The 22,109-nt window shown below is 34.7% G+C and overlaps 1 protein-coding gene across 7 annotated transcripts in view; it reads right to left on the reverse strand.

Annotated features, from left to right (window-relative positions):
• The window catches only part of hoe1 (OCA2 melanosomal transmembrane protein hoepel1), a 280,461-nt gene that overhangs the window by 22,182 nt on the left and 236,170 nt on the right, over positions 1-22,109 (reverse strand). The window contains exon 1 of one of the 7 annotated variants that reach the window (XM_073969108.1): positions 20,995-21,761. The exons of the other annotated variants lie outside the window; for them this stretch is intronic. Within the exon in view, the coding sequence (XP_073825209.1) occupies positions 20,995-21,056 (62 nt within the window). The 5' untranslated portion in view covers positions 21,057-21,761. Of the gene's footprint in view, positions 1-20,994; positions 21,762-22,109 lie in introns of those variants that run through there. 7 annotated transcript variants of the gene reach the window in all.

Genomic DNA, 22,109 nt, shown 5'->3' on the forward strand with positions numbered 1-22,109 from the left:
AATAATTGGACCATACCAATGCGGATTTTTACCTGGAAAATCCACCATTGACCAGTTATATACCCTGCGGCAAATCCTGGAGAAGACCCAAGAGATGTAGATCGACACCTACCCCCCCACTTTCAAAGGTATTCCAAGTCATGTTTCAATTTGGTATCCCTGCAAAGCTCATTCGGCTTTGTAGAATGAGATTAACTGATACTCGGTCCTCAGTTAAAATAGGAAAGAACCTCTCCGAAGAGTTTAGTACCAAAAGAGGTTTCAGACAAGGAGACGGCCTCTTGTGTGACTTATTCAACATTCTGGCACAATATATACAAACAGCCATATGTTTCTTGTTTGTGCTACGACAGTGACATCATAGGACGATCGGCAAAGCAAGTAACTGATACATTTTCAAAAGTCGAAAGGGAATCTGCTAAAGTGGGTCTGGCGGTAAACGGCGGCAGACCAAGTTGATGGTGTTGACGCGCAATGCGTCCATAGAGATCTGACCAACTGTTGATGTTGGTTCCTATTATTTTGATGTAGTATACGACTTCGTCTACCTCGGCACCGCCGTAAACACAACGAACAACATCAGTTGTGAATGAAATAAAAAGAAGAATTAATTATATTGGCCAACAGATGCTACTTTGGATTAAGTAAGCAGTTTAAGAACAAAGCCACCTCTCGTCAAACAAAAACAACGCTTTACAAAACACTGATACTATCCGTGCTGATGTATGGTTCCGAAGCCTGTGTACTTGCGCAAGCAGTGCTTGGTGTGTATCGGGCTGTATCTGTTATACAACGACATCCGTATAGATAAACGTATCGAGATGCAGCGATTGCGTTGGCTTGGCCATATCATAAGAATGAGCGATGATGAACTCGCTAAATAGGCATATAAATACGTGCCACATGTCGGTCCACGTAGAATTGGCAGGCCTAAGCTTGGATGGAGCAAACCAGTGGATGAAGAGATGAAAAGGAGCGGTATTCCAGAAAGCCAAGCAGCAAACAGAGAGAATTGGAGATCTTTTCTTAGTTCGGCTTATGGAACAAATGTTTTGTAATGGACCAGCTATGTAAATAACATACATTTCTCCTATGTGACACGTCCTTGAAAAACATATGAAAAATGTGTCATCACGGCGTGCTAGCGTTCAGAGCCCAAACTCGTAACTTCCAAGAGAAAATTTTCGATGACAGAGAACCACTCCACAGCCGATATCTGATGAGCCGCTACCAACGACAAAACCGGTCACATAATGGTGGTTGTATGGGTTCGAGTTTTCACCTTTCATTTTTCACTTGCAAAAATTCATCGGTCATTAAGCTCGACTCCAACGAGAAATCAATTAAAAATTAATAATGAAATGATCTTCGCCCTTATAGGCAAATTTTTCAAATAATTAAAAAATATGAAAAAAAAATTATTGTAAAGGAAAATTCTTTGTTTATACGAATAAAATCATTTAAGTAAGTTTCTGTCGCGGTTTTTGTGTTTTAAATGTGTTTTCGGACATAACGTATTTGGGTAATACGGACGCTCAGAGAGCGTTGTTGTGATAGGAAGCTCAATATTTTTAGTCCGGTCAAAATAGACATGCGTATAAGGGGGAAATAGCAAAAATTCCCACAAAGCTGAATTTTGGTGGAGAGCTAGGGTTGACCATTAGAAGCAACGTCCTAAAAGTCCCCATCGATCCCATGTGTGCAAAACAAGTTATTCGGGGTCAAAGGTCATTTTTGGAGGCATTATTCCGTTTTTTTTTAATTTTTCTCAAAAACGGTAATACTTAGCAAAAGCCCGCTAAAGTAAAAGTTGTAGATTCAATAATTGTCTACAAGATTAGTCCTTATGATTCTTAAAAAAGACTTACCATTTTCGAGATATCTCGATCTAAAGGTTAAATAAAAAATTAGCCGCGAAAGTACATTATGAGGCGAACCGGTTAAAGTAACGACACTATGTGTTAGATACTTCCGTAAGCTTTCAAACGATATCCACTTTGCAGTAATCGGTTCAGTAGAACCGGTTCTAGCCCGGTTTTTAAATTTGGCCTTTCGGGTCTAATAACCGGCGAACCGGATCCGCAACCGTTGAAAATTATACATTTCCGTAATCAGCGCAACAAACCCTACTATCGGACAAAACTTGAAAAAAATCGGAGAGTTTTCGATGGGGTCTTTCCCGTTGGGCTTTCGATTATACATGTGGGTTAAATTGGCTATTTTTGCATAAAATGACTCTAACATTGAATAACTCTACTAAACACACTCCGATTTTGTTGGAATTTTTTTTTCGCTCTTCAAGAAAATATATATATTTTTGGGGGACAGACCCGATTACTTCGCTTATTTTAGCCGGCTCGTCTGAATATGTGCATATTTCTCTTATAAGTGCATAAAAATCATGTGTTTTTTAGAACAGCTATATCTCAAGAATGGATCCTTCTAAGAAAAAAATTGTAAGGGTCAAGCTTGTAGATAATTTTTCTGTCTACAATATTTACTTTAGTCACTTTTTGATTAGATCAACCGTTTTCAAAAAATAAATCCGGAAACCCAAAAACCCTTAAATTTTGACCTTTGACCCCGAATAATTTTTTTTTGCACACATGGGATTGATGGGGACTTTTAGGACGTTGCTTCTAATGGCAAACCCTAGCTCTCCACCAAAATTCAGCTTTGTGGGAATTTTTGCTATGTCAATGTCTATTTTGTTAATGTTAGGTATGGCAGTTAATGTCGGATAAATGTAATAATGATAAAGGTGCTGAGCAATCCCAATTTTAATATCTTGAAATTTTTATTGTAATGACATAACATTAAAGTAAACGATGTACAGTTATGAAAATACCTTAATTACGAATGTGTGACTCAATTTTTTTTTGGTTCAGTCATTCTAAAATTATCAGATATTATAAATCAGGATGACACTGAATGTTTTTTTCGTTACTACCAATAATAAACCTTTAGCTTTTGATTAGAATTTAAGTACCACAATTGCCCATACTACATGAAGACTATACTTTAAACATTAAATTTTCAACATAATTTGTGTGAAATTCAAAAAGTTTTTCAATGCACATGGTCGGTCCCGCTTTGGCTATAGCCTTTGCTTCCTTTTTTAAGTAACTGATGATGATTTATTGGTGTCTTAAAATGTACTCCATGAATCATCAAATGAATAATTACTAATGTTTTTTAAAGGATTAGTTTATGAAAGAATTTTATATTAATTGCTTAAGTAGCTGTAATAAAATGTTTTAACAACTATTCCGCCTAAATAGTTAAATTGGCGACACATTGTTTCGTTAATAGAGCTGACATTTAATGTGCTTTTAAATTTATTACGGCAATATTTATTGTAGAAATTAAATATAATGATGGGTTATAAATTAATACCAAGTCTTTATGACCATACATAGACACAGCTGGATAAGTAACATATCTAATAACACCACCTACATAATATGAGTTTTAGCACGTTAAGAACAAGTTAAGCAAAGATGAGAAGACTATAATAATAGGCAATGGTGGTCGTCTAATGCTCTACATTGTTAAAATTACTTGAAAACTATTTAAGTTTAAATGGGTTTTATGAACACAAACAATAGCAACAGAGTTATAGTTCATCTGACTCTGGAAAACTTCGAGTTTCCCGCGAAAAACAGGATTTTAATAACCCATTACGACATGCACACTAGCACAACCGTCTTTGAAACTCCCACCAAAAAAGACGTTCACAAGATGATGGACGACGAAGTGAGCCATCGGCATCGCAATGCTCACAAGCAAAAAGAAAAAGTCATTAACTCGACTCTAACGTGAAATGAATTAAAAATTAATAATAAAACGATCTTCGCCCTAATAGGCAAAATTTCAAATAAATAAAAATCGAGGCCAGGCTGAGGTTTGAACCCACGTCCTTGAAAAACATTTATTATATGACATCTTGGTTTAATGCAGGAACCTTGAACTGTAATAAAGAAGGTATTTGGAATAAATTAATAATTATTCTGTACAATAGCGACAAAACTAAAGGTTTTTTCTCTTTAGAGTGGTCAACGTCGACACTGTGCAGAAACAAGGGAATGGAAACTACACCTTTTGTCGGTATATCCGACGTTCAACCTAACCTAATAATAATGGTTAAAATTGTATGTCTGTGTGGAATTTTATGTCTGATTCCAGTATATAAACATGTTTCAAGTGCTTTAAAAAAATCGTAGATCCCATGTCGTTACGTAGGGTATCATCTCCACTAAAAGTGCTTAAGAAGCTGCACTGGAAAAATATGAAATTAAAAAAGAAAACTTTGTTGAATAATTTACAAAATTTTATTTAATGTCAAGTGCTTTTAATTTTAGTTTCGAGTTCATTTCCAAGAGTACGAAATTAAATCAAACCGTTTGCTTTCAGAGTGACTGGCGAGCGTTGCTATAGTTTTGTTTTGTGTGATTATCTTTTAGTTTTTTTTTTGTGTAATAAATACTACGATAGCTAGCAATAAGACGAACAGGAGGAAACTAGCAATTGTAGTTCCGGCAATCATGAGAGTCATTTACAGTAAGTAGCAAGCAGTAGTATCGGAGAAATGTATACTTTTCTGAATGTGATTATAATTTAAAATTTTAAACCACAACTAAATACGTGTATTCATGGCTTGTGTTTACACGCTTGAATTACAACGAGCGGGAGAATGGCAAGAAACCACATGGAAAATAAGATCAATTACGCTACTGTGATAGACGACACCATTTCGTCCAGTTCTGTCGTGTGCTGTAGTTAAGTTGTTGTATTCATTGTGATTTATGTGATGCATATCAGCAGAAAGACGAAAACGATTTTCTTGGTAATGTGATCTCTGACCCTGTTACCGTTACAAAAATATAAACTTAAAAATGTATATTTTTGGTGTTGAGATTTGTGGTTTAAAAAGCATCTATTGTATACGAATACATTGAAACATTTTAAGCTGCTTCGGCAAACTATAATCTACACTGCATTAGTTCAATATCGGTCAAAAAATTCAGCTAAAATTCCAAAGTACCAAAATCGCTATAAGGGATCTATACCAAAACATGGACCTATGCTGACAATTTTTAGCGGACATTTTTTGTGACCACTAGGAACCTCAAATGTCAAAATATAGCTAGTTCGGTAAAAAAAATATATAAAATCCTCAAAATACCGAAAATCGGGAGGTACTGTTATATGGGTGCTACATCAAAACATGGACCAATATTGATAATCTTTAGCGGAGAGCTGATTTGACCACTGGGAACCTCAAGCGTCAAATAACAGGTAGTTCGGTCAAAAATGTTTAGCTAAATTATTAAAATACCGAAAACCGCGAGGTACCGTTATTTGGGGGTTATACAAAAACATGGACCTATGTTGACTATTTTTGGTGGAGGAGTTTTCTGACTGCGGGGAATCTCAAATGACAAATTAGATGTAGTTCGGTCAAACAATTAAGCTATAATCCTCAAAATAACGAAAATCGGGAGGTACTGTTATATGGGGGCTATAGCAAAAAGTTGACAATTATTGGTGGAGAAATTTTTAACCATTTGGAAATTACAGGTAGTTCAGGAGGAACCATTATGCATATGGTTACTATACCAAAACGTGGACCGATATAACCAATCTTCGAACTTGACCCGCTTTTGTCGAATTATTGTTTACGCTTGTGTGATTATAACATACGGATATGACTAGATCGACTCAGAATTTTATTCTGGTCAAGAATATATACATATATACATACTTTAACTTAATATACCCCCATACTATGGTGGAGGGTATAGAAATCAAGGTTTCGGAGTCGAGGTATTTTTGGTTCGACTCCGACTCCGACTCCAGAGCAGTTTTTTTCACTACTCCGGCTCCGACTCCAACTCGACTCCGAGGGTAAATTCTTATAACACTAAAAATGAATAAAATGTGGACAAATGTTTAACTTTTAACTTTTTCTTTAGAATGTCCTTTAACCCACTTAAAGTCACTAAAGCATTTTGTTGTAGTATCGTATGTTATCTATCATCCCACGCTTATAAAATTTCATTTGGCCTATGCATTTACACGCCTTTTGCCTAAAACGCAAGCATTTCAAAAAAATCGACTTTTTGTAATTTCGAATTTTGATGAACAATTTAAATATGACATATAAATTTAATCATAAATATTACATACAAATAAATTCAAGGATTTCTTTAAAAAAATCTCGCGCTAAGTGGGTTAATACTCAAGTACAGAACATACATATGAAGTAACATTCATATTTATATTATTTCTACTGAATCTTATATTGAAAAATAGCAACAAAATACAACTTAGGGAGTTTTTGTCAATTTTACCTTTTTTCTCGCGTATATTCTGGAAGGGCATTACAAATCAAAAACTGCATGCCGTACAGTGCTTCTAGAGCCTTAATGATGACCCCCAGTTGAAAAGGCATTTTTCTTGAAACTACGAAACTTTTTTCTGTAGATTTTTTCTTCATCAATTTTTTGTTGAAAAATATATATGAAGTTTTTTTGACAAATCGCGGTCTACGAAAACCTGTTTTTATAAAAGCGTGCCAAATCTAGCTCGAAAACTAATAAACCGTTTGTCATATATTTTGTGGGCTTATCAAGGACATACAAATCTAGTCTCATATCGATCTACTTTGCAACAAGTTTTAGATTTTACTGAAATTGTGGACAGAAAAAGTCAATATTTAAATTTAAATAAAAACTGAGGAATTGAAAAATAAACTCGATCGACGAGTTTCTATATTTTATGTCCTTGCTAGATTTTTATGGAATCATCTTATAATAAAGATTTTTTCTAATCTTATGTAAAAGCTCCCTAAATATGATACAGGAATCTCAGATAGTAAAAAAATCATAATCATAATAACCATCCGTATTTCATACATAGGTAATAACTTATACGGAATTTACCGAAATACATAAACATAAGGTTTTTTGAGAAAGGAACGGGTAAAACTGATAATGGAAAAATATCGATTTTTTGGAACCTACATAAAATTCATTTTTGTAGAAATTTTTCATGTAGAAAATCCCGTCTTGTTTTTCTTTTTCAGTACAAGAACAAAACGGACCTGGAAGGAACTGAGCTATAAGGTCAAGATAATCTACACAAAGATTCCTCATTCTATTTAACTGAAAACATGTCATCTCAAAATGATAAATTAATATCGTCAAACAAAGCTATAACGCATTTTTTCAAGGCGTTATTGGGGCCAATTAAAAAAAATCATTACGTCATAACTCAGAAATATCAGCTATAGGATCCTTTGGGTTGCTGAATATACTCAATATTGGCTTTCATTCCCAAAGGGAATTTTCCACCCCTAAACCTTGACTTTCATTTGGTGTCAACGTGTAACCAGTAGGATATCCAAAGAGACCACAATGTCTTTAGACAGAGTCCCACAGGTCCTTAGACAAGGATGATTTCTCACAAAAGACAAGATGAAAAAACCAGTAGACCTTTGTGAGAGACCAGTAGGCCTTCTTAGAGAAGACTTGTAAGATTTATATAGAAGACGTAAAATGTTCAATTATAACTAGATTGTTATAAAACTTTACTTTTGCTTGCAAAAAATTAAAGGATCAATTGGACAAAAAAATATTTTCCACATGAATTTTGTAATCAAAATAGAGTTGAAAAAGTCTAGGCTTCAAAGGATAGTAAATATCCTGTGAATCGTCCTCTAACTACCGCTCGCTTATATGTTTTCTTATAGATTTCTTTTCAAATAAATAATGTTTTTTTTTTTGAAAAAATTTTGTGTGCCGAATTTAGTGTTATATTTCTATAATGTAGAAAAAAAAGCCCGGAGTCGGAGTCGAGATATTTTTTCGACTCAGACTCCGACTCCAGCAAAATTGGTCGCCTTCGACTCTTAGACTCCCACTCCGAAACCCTGATAGAAATAACCATCTTTATTAGGCCAAAACATAAAGTATCGATAGTGCTATTGATTTTTTACCAGCTCAAGCTGTCCAACCATCAGGTAACACCCGATAACTCTCAAACAGATCAACCGATTTCGTCCAAAATTCGATCCTCGTAAAATTTTGTCTACACTTAGATGAAGTTCGAAGATTGCCGAGTGGTCCACTTCCTCCATTTGTAATTTGAATTTTTCTATTTGTAAATCGAAGTTTTTCATTTGGAATTTCAAATGAAAAAAGTTCAAATTACAAATGGAAAAATTCGAATTACAAATGAAAAATTCAATGAAATAATTCGAATATCAAATGGAATTCTCAAATTATAAATGAAATAATTTGTACCCAAATGAAATTCTCAAATTACAAATGAAATAATTCAAAATTCAATTGGAATTCTCAAATTACAAGTGAAATGTTTCGAATTACCACTGAAATTATTCGAATTACATGTGAAAATAGGGTAGACTGAATTCTGGTTTACATTCCAAATTTCATCAAAATCGGACGTATATAGCTCGTTTCGTCCAGCAAATACAAAACGTGGCACTATCCGTGCTAATGTTTGAATCCGAAGCATGGATACTTGCGCAAGCTGTTAAGGCAGTTCTTGGTGTGTTTGAGAGAAAAATTCTTCTTAAGATCTGGAAGACCAAGGCTTCGTTGGAGCAAATTGGAAAAGCAAAATATAGAGAGGAATCTTTTCTTAGTTCGGCTTATAGGACAAATGTTCTGTAGAGGGACAGCTAAGTAAGTATTCATTGTGGTTCGGTTTTAGCGACATAAACAATTCTAAAGATCCTACGGTGACCAACTTAAATAGATGGTGGTGACGACAATAGACACGGTGCGTCTTAACTTAATTTAAATGAAAGGTACTTACACCTGGGAAGTTTTTGAGAAAATAAAAACAAAAAATCGCCGGAGGGATTTCCAATAAATCACGGTCAAAGCTCACATTTTTAGAGCTTTTTTAGTTTTTCACAATTTTGCTTGGATGCCGGAAGCCCTATCGAAATGGGATTAAAGTAGCAGTAAAAACTCTCTACAAGATTGTCCTTTATGATGCTTTCGTAGGTATTACCATTTTTGAGATATAGAAGTTAAAATTTTGACAGCTACTGACTGTATAGTCTCCTTATAAAGCAAGGTCATGACTGTAATTTCCCAACATAAACTTATATATCTCAAAAATGCTACAACGTAGAAAAAATTACGAAAACCAATCTTAAAGATTGCTATAAGATTTGTTCTAGTGCCATTTTGATAAGACTTACCGCTCTGAACTTCTATATCTCAAAAATGGTAAAAGCTAGGAACAATCCTCTGGAGAATTTTCACAGCTACAAAATTATCTTTAGTCCTATTATAATAGGACTTGCGGTTTCCAAGCAAAATCGCGAAAACCTAAAATAAACATAAAAATGTGAACTTTGACCGCGATTTATTTAAAAATCCCTCCAACGATTTTTTCTTGTTTTTGGATTTTTCTCATCTATGAACATTGCTGTTTCAGAATCCGCGAAAACTTCCCAGGTGTAATCGGTTTTCATTCAAAGTTAGTTAAGGTGCACTCTGCATGAGATTGTTTTATAGGTGGCCATAACGCCAGTACATTGTCCCAATTTGAACGTGTATATCTCAAAAATTATAAAAACTACGAAAATACCATTGAGGTCAATCTTGTAGAGTATTTTCACTGCTACAGCATTTTTTTAATCCCATTTCGATAGGGGTTGCAGTTTCCAAACCAAATCGTGAAAGCCTAAAATGCTCTAAAAATGTGAACTTTGACCGCGATTTATTTGAAAATCCCTCCGGCGATTTTTTTGTTTTTTTTTTGATTTTTCTCATCTATAAACATTGTTGTTTCAGAAACCGCAAAAACTTCCCATGTGTAAGCACCTTTCATTTAAATTTAGTTAAGGCACTCCGTGTAGATCTATGTTACAATTCTATAATTTTATTCTGCATAAATCTGGCGGTACCGCTACATATGTACTAAATCTGGCGGTACCGCTATATATGGACTATCCCACAATTGTTGATAGAGTAGGTTTTAATCACTGGAAATTATAAATGTCAAATTACAGCCAACTTAGACCTTCAAATCGAGTAATATCAATTTTTGGAGGGCTATTCCATACCCACTAGGAACCCTAAATGCCAAAATACAGCAACTTTAGACCGAACAAAACAGAAAATACCTGAAATCGTTTGGTACCATTAGATGTTTGAGCTCTGCAACTTGCACTAACCCCTTAAGCCCACATGATTGCCATCCCCATATAAAATCAGTTTATGGCAATGTCATATGTATTTTAATAGGAACATTTGATTTAGTTTATACTATGATAAGCTAATATTGATGCATTGTGGGGCCATTCCGTTAGTCTGTGATTGAATTAAACAGCATATACATATGTGTATTTTTACATACATACATGTGCACATTATCAACTATAAAACACTCAGCATGAACATAATTGTCACCATCAAATATTCAAAATTCCCCATGTCACATTGAATTAGACTGACTGGATGGTTTCTAGTTATAATAATTCTGGGAATTATGCTTCCAATGAGATGGGTAAAAATATTTGGTGGATCGCCCATTATAATATCTACGGTTTTCCGTAATAGCAGCATAGATAGGCGTAGGCCAGTTTTCATTTATTGGTACCATATAGATGTATTTTTTCCGAGCTTTCCGTAACAGATAATTTCCTTAGATAAAATAATTTCTAATTAATTTTCATGTAGCAAAACAACTTATTTACAGTGTCTGTCACATAATTAGCCCACCCCACTACCAGTACACAGTGTGCCACACGTACGAACCTTGTTGTGCATCACCAACTTCTCGTAATTTTGCTAGCAACAACTGTTTGCCGAGGGTGAGCGAAGGTGAAGACACAGTGTTCGGTTTTGTAGTCAGACACAGGCGCTCTGTGCTACCGAAGTCATTACTTAGTAATGGGTGAAGTAAGTTGTTTTGCCATGTAAAATTTTTTTAGAAATAACTCATTATGTTATTGCATCAGGGTAATGCAGAAAGTAGCTGGTTTTAATTACTTTGTAATGGTTTATTCTGCTCTTGTGGCTCCAAATTTTTTGCTGGGAAATTTGGAAAAAAATACCTTTAAAATTACTTGTATGTACTTAATGTAGCATTTGTATTAATTATAGTAGTATGCCTAAAAACACAAAGCCATATAGAAACTGAAACATATGTAACTGTTCATTTAAATAACCCCAAACGCATGGTCTGTTCCAGAACTGCAAGAATCTACTAATTTTTTCAATATTAAAAAGAAACAAGGAAGAAAGAATCAGTCGGCTTTGCTGACAGAGAAATACACTCAGCCTATGTGAATACAAGTCACCACAACTAAAATCAAGGCGATTTGAGAAGAGGTTTTAAACTGAACTTATTCGGGGTACCCGAAGGACTGGACCGATATAGTCCATAGTGGAACCACATCTATATCTGCTAGAAATTTCACAATGTTCAAAGTATGGACCAAATCGGTTACTCCCTCCAAGAGTTATCGTGCGCACAATTTTTCCGAACACTTTTAATTTTTGTGGGGGAGGTACCCAAAGGAGATGACCGATATGATCCTTCTTCAAACTTATATCAATATGGACAAAATATTACGATCAACAAATTTGAGACCAAATTGGTTGATCAGTTCGAGTTCCCTAGGGATTTTTGCAACTTTCGGGCTATTTTCTCAGGAAGTTTGGGTTTGCCACTGAAAAAACGTGTACCTTCGTAAGGTGGGCAGTGAATACAAGTTGCCACAACAAAAATCAAAGCGATTCGAGAGGAGATCTTAAACTGAACTTATTCGAAATTTTGTGTGGGAGGTACCCGAAAGAGAGGTAGAAATTGTACAATGTTCAAAGTATGGACCAATTCGGTTACTCCCTTCAAGAGCTGTTGTGCGCACAATTTTCCTAACATTTTTGAACTTTTGTAGGGGAGGTAGCCGAAGGAGTGGACCGATATGACCCATCTTCGAACTTAAACTAAGTTTGAACAAAATACTACGAAGGACAAATTTTGGACCCAATCGGTTGATCTGTTCGAGAGTTGTCGTGCGCTCCAGCCAGACCGACAGACGGACGGACATGTCTAAATCGACTCCAGTTTGTCTGAAACAGATTTGTCCAAACATACTTGAGGTCTAAAAGCATTATTTCTATGAGGCACATTTTGCCCGTATGAAAGTTTATATACCCTCGTTAGCATAAATGCTGAGGGTATAAAAATTGTTATGGTAGATTCTTGCAGGTTCTGGAACAGAGTAATAATTAGCAATTACACATGCAATCACAAATATTGACAAGCCAATATAATAGTGAGTGCCCTGCTATACGAACGAAGGAACTATATGAACTAGAGAACTACATATGGTAAAAAAAAATTTCTTTTGCAATTCCATTTGAAAAAAAATTAAAAATTTCGTTTGGAAAAAAATGTTGGTTCCAAATCCGTTCACGCTCACAAAATTGGCCGATGCGCGCAAAAGTTATAGCGGTTTTTATTCTCATATAAAGAAAAAATTTTTAAAAATGCGTTATTTGTTTTGTATGAGAAATTTTATGTATAAATCGTTAATAGCGTTCCATATCTGTTCGTAGATGTTTAAATATTTAAACAATTAATTTTTATTTTAGCGGAAAATCGACAAATAATAATTATTCTATTAAAGTAAATCCTGACTCAGAGTCCGTACAAACCTCTTAAAAATGAAGTAAAAAATATCTACAGAATCTAGACAATGCATAGAAAAATATGAAACCAAATTTATAGAGATTGGGTATATAAATTGCAAATATATTTTTTTGTTTGATTAGGAAAATTAGAAAAAATATTTGTGAGTTATCCAACTATTTCCCTAAAATCCTATACAATCATTAATGTACTCTGCCAAAACTTCATAAATAAATATGGTTTACCATCGTATAAGAAAATTAAGAGTAATATTGAATTTACAACCATTCAAAATCAGTTGAATTAGTTAAAATCAGTTGATGCGTTTCCGATTTTGGATACAGCGAATCAATCTCTTTCAATATTTATCCATATCAATGCAAAAAAAACTTTAAAGTGGGTGAAAGTTGCGCAATATGCTTACGATTTTGCTGGACAACCGATTTCAATCAAAATACGTCAATATACGCCTACTTCAAATAGATTCGTCATGAACCGCGGATTTGCCTAAACATTCTATTTCGGGTAAAATACCCACATTACTCGCCTATCTCTGAAATTTATGACACAGCTTTTCGTGAATATTATAATCGCGCATAAAGGATACAATTTATATAAAAATATTCAAAGAAAATAGCTGTTTACAACGCGAATTTATCAAAATATATTTTTGCTGATTGTCCAATTTTCAAAGTGTCTATGTATATCCGCGGTTTTAGTCTTTGGATTCGAACGCGGAAGGACTCATTAGGTCCGACAAGTAAAAAAAAACTAAATTCATGTGAGGTTCATAGGAAATTGAATGACACTTGTACATTTTACACGTAAAAAATAGGCTTTTTTAAGAAAATTACGAATCAAATTTTTGATTTTGGGCTCCAATTACTAGGATGCTGCACGGAAGACACTTATGAAATGCACATCAAACGACGTAAAATTACGAGCTCTGTAATCTTATAATCAGTTTTGAGTATTAAATATATTTTTATTATTATTAAAAAAAATTCAAAAACTCCGAAATTCAGGCTTCAAAATGGCAGCATCAATTTTAGATGGATGCGGTGGATATATCGAAAAATCATATACTAGTATCATGTTGCTCATGAAGTATTCCTTGAGTCTTTCTGTGGAACTAGGTTTATAAAGTGCAGGGTTAAGCCAAAAATCGTAAGAGAACATAAAAGCAACTTGTTGGCTTCAACCCATTTTCTACATTGATGCCAACACAGCTTCCACGTATATAAATTAATGTTAGTGGCCGATATTATGGGATCACTCCTAAAACACTTAATTTTTAAGGATTTCAGTCAATCTATATAGTCAATATGTCAACAGTTCGCTAATTCTGAAAGGGTGAAACTCAGATTCATCGATTGAATAAAGATGACTCACGTGTAAAATTTGGAGCGTATACATTTTATTTTTTGCTTTTTTGGGACACCCTAATACATATGTATGTATGACGTTTGTATGTAGAAAATACACAATATACACCCACCACAAAATAAACCTCACCATTTAACATTTATTTGCATGCTTTTATTTCAGTCTGTAGGTCACAATGTCAGTATTTAACGTAACACTGACATCGTGGCAAAATGGGTGTGAAATGGATGTACTTGACAAAATATAATAAATTATTTAACAGAAATTACTTGTCAAATATTTTAATTTAATTTGACAATTGCAATAAAAAGTAATAAAGTGGAAAACAAACGGGCCGACTATGTGATACCCCAGCAAAATTTGAAGGAAGGGGTTCCATGCGATGACGTGATTTCATGGCATCTTTTGCAATGGTTCAAACGAAGCCGTGAAAGATCCGATCTTTTAATTAGCATTTGAACCAATGCAAAGGAAGTCGTGAAAGATCCGATCTTTTCGTTTGCATTTGAACCCATTCCATCGATCCAATAGAAATGAATTTTCTGTTTTTATTTATACACATTTTACTAAATATATAAGATTAATTATTTACCATAGTATTGATGTTGTCGGAGACTCGAAATCACAACCAACGTTGTTAAAACTCTCGTCATAATGTTGATGTCATTGCAAAGGGTTGGTGAAAATTACATGCCAAAGCATTGGTGGAAATGACATGCCACAGCATTGGTGAAAATGACATGTCAAAACAATGGTGTAAATGACATACTTTGGATCCAAAAATGAATAGCATCTTTTGGAGTCCACGCTCATACAAAATTCATCGATGAAGATGCTAAAAAGATGACATGGCAGATCACTTTCACCCAGGATTGAATGGCATCTTTGGCATCGACCCTTTCACTCGTAAACATTTATTTTAGGGAGATAATAAATATTTTTTACCAAATAAATTAAGGCGAACCATTAATTAATATTTAATTTTATATTTGACACCTGACGACATCTACTTGGTACTGATTGAAAGCTTTGCTGGTCTTCTTGATTAGCATTTTACATGTTTTTAATACACCGAATAGAAGTAGAGGTATTTGTCATTAAAGTGAAAACATCAAAATATTAAAACTGTGATAGCTTAGCGCCTTTTGCAATAACTCTGAATGCCACATTTTGTATTAATTTAAAGCTCAGATGGTTTACTTTCATTATCAAGCTCTCTCTTTGAAATATGTCCAACAGAAGCAGAAATATCTGAAATAAAATTCCATAAACTGGAAATTGGGGTATCCCAGAGTCTTTTTCAACAGCACGAGCATTTCACCAATTTTGGTAACGCAATTGGGAACATTTTAAAACTCATAATGTTTTCATTGTTGAAACGCATCCAACCAAAGTTGTGACACTCGTCAATTTAAATAATACAATTTAATGATACTGTTATATAAGGAGGCGATACAGTCAGTGCATTGTCTCAAATTGAACTTCTATATCTCAAAAACGGTAAAACCTACGAAAATATCGTAAAGGACAATCATGTGGAGAATTTTTACAGCTACAAAATTTTCTTTAGTCCCATTGTGAAAACCTAAAGAACTCCTAAAAATGTGAACTTAAATCGCGATTTATTTGAAAATCCCTCCGGCGATTTTTTTTGTTTCTTGATATTTCTCATCTATGAGCGTTGTAGTTTACGTGTACGTTTACTATCATCATGTTTACTAGAGTTGTGTCGTTCATGAACGAACCGGTTCAAAGGAACGATTCCGTAAAAAGAACGAACGGATCCGTATCCAGCTCATTCTTTTATATCGTTCATTTAGATCCCCGATGACCGAGTCATTGCTGCTTACAAAACAAAACCACCACCATTAGCTTTGCATGCACACAAGCAAGCAAAAAAAAAAAAAACAAATGCATTGGTTTTGCAGTCAAGCAGCACAAATGTCCACACAAAACAAACAATGATTCAGAGAGCTACTCTCGCTCAGTAACAGCACATCTCGTTCATATCTTTCTTTTGCATCATTCGTTCATCTGGTTCTTTCATATCAAATCCAGAAACAAAACCACCCCCATTAGCACACAATGTGTCATTCGTGAACGAACATTTTCAAAAGAACGATTCGGTGAAAAGAACGACGGAGTCATATGCAGCAGAGAACGAACGACTTCAAAAGAAAATAACACAGTCAAATGTATTGTTGAACGAAAAAGAGCCAACGAACGAAGTGAAAGATCCGGATCTTTTTGGTGAACGGAATGAAAAAGATCGATCCGCTTAATGAACGAGATTGCCCAACACTAATGTTTACTAGTATTACTTTCGAGAGTGTCATAGTGGTGCAATGGTATGCACACTAGAGCTGCCAAAAAATCTATGACACCATCGATAGTATTGATTCGTTTTTAAAAATTCAACATCAATAGATAGTTTTCTCTATCAGAAGTGGCAGTTAGTGGAAAATATAAGGATATTATTACATTTTTTCTGTATTTTTATTAAATAAAAGCAGTAATTTTAACTTTTCCCCATTTTTATTCCCAAATTAATGGTAATGACAAATTAACGAGAATAGCTATCGATATTGAATGAAATATCGAGAATATTTAATGTTGGGAATATCGATCGTTTACCAGATCTAATGCACAACCGCCTTGCATGCTTAGAAAATGGCTAGAAAGTTGCAAAAACCCCTATTGGCAGCATGTATAGTGGCTGGAGTGTACGATAACTTTCGAACGGATCAATCGGATTTGGTTCCAATCCGTATTATTTTGTTCAAATTTAATTTAAGTTCGAAGATAGGTGATGTTGGTCTGTTCCTTTGGGTACCTCCCCCCAAAAGTTCAAATCTTTCTAGCTGGTGCGCACGATAACTCTCGTCCCAAACTTTGCTTGCATTGATAACCTTCGAACACAGTCGATAGCTTTATAATATGATTGTAATATGATGTAATATTGAAAAATTGATTTCTAGAAAAGAAGGGGGACAAATGACTCGTCTTTGGAAATAAACGGCTTCAATTTGAAATTCACAAATGCAATCCAATCTTGGATGTATAAATAGGGGCTCCAAGTGACGAAAATTGTCTAGCAACAACAACATCTAATATGCCTCATGATGTTAACCTAACCAGTTAACGAAATTATCGTCGCATAGCGGTTGATGTGTACGTAGGACTTCGCAAGATATCAATATTTCAATGTAATCTCCTTAGGTCATATAGCTCGATTAATTAAATTAATTAAAAAAATATTTTTTAAAATTGATTTGATTTATATTTCAATGGAATAAGCGTTATTTTAGTGATTAATAGATAAAGGTTTATTCATCCTAGATACAGGAAATCATTTTTGAAAAAAAAAAAATATCGAAAAGTCATATAACCCTAATGTGCATATATCACTGTCGGCAAAACCGACTGATGCTTTTTAAACCCTCCACCATAGTATGGAGGGTATATTAAGTTTGTCAATCCGTTTGTAACACATCGAACTAATCATTTGCGACCCTATAAAGTATATATTCTTGATTAAATTCTAAGACGATCTAGCCACGTCCGTCTGTCCGTCTGTTGTAATCACTCTAGCGTCCGCAATAATTGAGATAGAGTGCTTTTTTCCATAGGCAGGTCAAGTTCGAAGATGGGCTATATCGGTCCACTCTTTGGTATAGTCCCCATATAACGGTACCTCCGGATTTGAGGTATTTTGACGTTCTTCGCCACATTTGCAGACCGAATTAGCTATAATTTGGCACTTAGGGTTCCTAGTGATCAGCAAACGTATATCCCAAAGGATATGGGCATAGGTCCATGTTTTGGCATAGTCCCCATATAACGGCACCTCCCGATTTTCGGTATTTTGAGAATTTTAGCCACAATTTTTAACCGAACTATCTGCAATTTAAAATTTGAGGTTCTCAGTGGTCATGAAACATCTCCACGAAACATCGTCAAAATAGGTCCATGTTTTGGTATAGCCCCCATATATCTGTACCTCCCGATTTTCGGTATTTTGAGAATTTTAGCTACAATTTTTAACCGAACTAGCTGTAATTTGCCATTTGAGGTTATCAGTGGTCATGAAATATCTCCACCAAACATCGTCAACATAGGTCCATGTTTTGGTATAGCCCCCATATAACGGTACCTCCCGATTTTCGTTATTTTGAGGATTTTAGCCACAATTTGTAATCGAACTATCTGCAATTTGACATTTGAGGTTCTCAGTGGTCACGAAACATCTCCACCAAACATCGTCAACATAGGTCCATGTTTTGGTATGGCCCCCTTATAACCGTTCCTCCCGATTTTCGGTATTTTGAGCATTTTAGTTACAATATTTAACCGAACTAGCTGTAATTTGCCATTTGAGGTTCTCAGTGGTCATGAAACATCTCCACCAAACATCGTCAACATAGGTCCATATTTTGGTATAGCCCCCATATAACGGTACCTCCCAATTTTCGGTATTTTGAGAATTTTAGCTACAGTTTTTAACCGAAATAGCTGTAATTTGACATTTGAAGTTCTCAGTGGTCATAAAACATCTCAAACGAAACATCGTCAACATAGGTCCATGTTTTGGTATAGTCCCCATATAACGGTATCTCCCGATTTTCGGCATTTTAAGAATTTTAGCTGCAATTTTTAACCGAACTTTAACAATTTGTAACCGAACTATCTGCAATTTGACATTTGAGGTTCTCAGTGGTCATGAAACATCTCCACCAAACATCGTCAACATAGGTCCATGTTTTGGTATGGCCCTCTTATAACGGTACCTCCCGATTTTCGCTATTTTTAGCATTTTAGTTACAATATTAAACCGAACTAGCTGTAATTTTCCATTTGAGGTTCTCAGTGGTCTTGAAACATCTCCACCAAACTTCGTCAACATAGGTCCATGTTTTGGTATAACCCCCATATAACGGTACCTCCAAATTTTCGGTATTTTGAGAATTTTAGCTACAGTTTTTAACCGAAATAGCTGTAATTTGACATTTGAAGTTCTCAGTAGTCATAAAACATCTTCAACGAAACATCGTCAATATAGGTCCATGTTTTGGTATATCCCCACCGATTTTCGGAAATTTTCAGTGGTCACGAAATTTCTTCACTAAAATTCGTCAACATGAGTCCATTTTTGAGGGTCTACATTGTTTTGATGAAACTACCCTCAATTTGACTCTTGAAGTTCCCTGCAGCTATAAAACTTTTCCGCCAAAAATTTTAAAGATAGGTTGACTCTTTGATATATACCCGTAGGTGGTATCTTTCACCTAGCTGAACACATTTTTTTTAGATTGGATTAGATAACACTGTGCAACAAAATGGAGGTGAAAGTCTGGGGCACGGAAAATTCCTCTTGGGGAAGAAAGGCCTAGGTGAGTATATTATGAACCCCGAAAGACAGATCCGCCGTGAGCCAAATTTCCGCGTTATGGCATGATGAAATTTTTGTTAGAGACCCTCTGGGCCATCAGGAATTAGCGTTGTATCTTTGTTCACTGTTGCTTAAGTGCTCTACAAAAACAACAAACAAAGATATAATGCTAATTCATGATGGCTGACAGGGTCTCTTGCAAAAACTTCATCACGCCATAGCGCGGAAGTTCGACTCACGGCGCATCTGTCCTTCGGGGTTTTTAACATACACACACGAATGGCTTTCATCTCCAAAAGAAATTATCTCTGCCCCAACATTTATGTTCACAGTGTAATTTAAGCAATAGTGGGAGGCAGTAGGAGTCTATCCATTGTCGAAAAGTTGTTCCACCTAAAATTGTGAAAGGACCCTAATTATTCCATTTTAATTAAGACTATTTTATGGTGGAGGGTACGAACTTAACGACTTTTTACTTGTTTTACTTATTTCATAATATTTTAAGTTTTGGAATGTGTATTCATTCGTCCCAAAGAATTTGGTTTTTTGCATTTCAGTCCGCTCAAAAACAGACTTCCTGTCGAAGCAAAACTTTCGTAATTTGCAACTTTTCCCAAATTCATGAGTGATTCAAATGCAATGTACACATGCACTTGCATCCGTGATTGAATTTCGTCTTAGATTTCAAACTTTTTGCTAGAAAGTTAGAGAGATTACACTGTGTCATGTCGTGATAATTTTGGTCCGGTTCAACTTCTATTAATATGAATTATATTTTAATCATCTGGGACATAATATGTCTCATCAGCATCTAAAGGATGAATTTCTAACATATTTCACACATGTTGCTGTTTTAACGCCCATGAGAAAAGTTGATGTTCATATATAACTTGTTTAGGCCTATTTCCATGATATCATCATGTGCATATAAGTTTCGAGACATCCTTTCTTAAACTTTTTATTTGTTTAAACACTTTTTACATGAGCAAGTTATAAAAATATTGGATGGGCCCACATATTTAGTTTCCTATAGTATTCAAATAACAAAATGATTCCTGATTTGTCTTCGTTAATGTAAGAATTTTATATTCCCGCTATTTTTCATGGTACCACATTTAATTCATGAGTTGTTGTAATTTTTGTTAATTTGTCAATACTTCTAGTTCAGTTCTTATTGTTTGTTGTTACATTATTCTCTTTTTTATACCTATCACGTGTTTAAAACTTAAAGCCTCCATTGCTGTAAAAAAATGACAGAATGTGAACCGTTTACTACAGTGTTTTTATTTTACAATTTTTTATGAACAGGACGTGACAGGTGCGAGTTTTGTTGTTTTACTTTATACAATCATGTTTGGAATTTAAATGAAAAATAGAAATAATAATTTTGTTTTTTTTTAACACAATTAAATAACTAAAGTAGTTTAGATTTTTTTATTTCAAACTAATTTCTTAACATTTTCTAAATTTTTTTTATATTCTATTTAGTCATGCCTCTTAAAATTTTTTGCTGTATGGAGGAAATAAATACATACTCATCATCCAAATCCAGTTGGGGGGCACTGACGGGGCTGCTAATACTGAAACGATGGCTCATATTCGATGGTTTTGATGTAGTCTAATTTCGTTTAAAATATCATTAATTGTCGGTTAATTTGTCAATTTAATTCTTCAAATTAATTATATTTTTATTACGCATTTATTGCTTTGATAATATCGCTGAGGAATGAGTTCTAATTATTTTTTTGCGTTTCTTGCTACACTTTTCGTTTGTAATTGCAATTTTACAAAGGGTTTAATATTTCTTTTAATAAAACAACAACACCGATAACATTACACAAATTTAACAACAATGAAGCAAACCATTGAGAATTCCAAAAATTCTCCACCTTTATTTTCAACACTTTCTCGCCAATGATTGTAAATTCGACTGAAGATGGATCAGTTGATTTGTTTTTTCTATTCACGAAAAATGTCTTTTTGGGGTATGTTGGCGTTTCGAAATAACTGCGGTGGCAGCGTCGTCGTCGTAGCTACAACGATTACGTCCAGAACGGACAACGTTTGAAAGAATAATGCACGTTACAAAAACAAAACGCCAGCAACAACTGTTTATTGACAATAATAATAAGAATGATAGTAGTACATCATGTCTGTATGCATGTCGCATTAGTCCCTTCTCTCCCGCTTCGACCCTACCGATCATTTCTGCCCGCGGCATCAGTCGACTGTTGTCTCTCAGCCGAAAAGTGAACTGTTTAAAGATGTCGGTCGCATAATCTTCTATAAAAAAACTTTCAATGGAAATTGAGCTGAAAAAAGCAGCTAGAATTTCAATATTGAAAAAATATTCACTCAAAACATGCATACTCTATGACATGCCCCTGCATTTTTACAGTGGCTCAATGCAATGCAGTTTTTTTAACAATCACCTAGACTACAATAAGTAATGTTAATAAAACTACTTAAGGAAGGGTTCATTCCTTGGGGAGTGCGATATGCAACGGTTAAACCGGATCGGCTACTCACTTCGTAAGTTATCGATACATTAACCATTTTGTATAGGCTTCACCACGAAAAAGTAAGTAAGGCTGTGGTGAAATTTTCAAGGACTACCCACAAAAACCCTTCAACTGATCTGAAGCGAAAA

This window comes from Musca autumnalis, unplaced genomic scaffold (assembly GCF_047663935.1).
Source record: "Musca autumnalis isolate F117 unplaced genomic scaffold, ASM4766393v1 scaffold_2, whole genome shotgun sequence".
Taxonomy (NCBI): Eukaryota; Metazoa; Arthropoda; class Insecta; order Diptera; family Muscidae; genus Musca; species Musca autumnalis.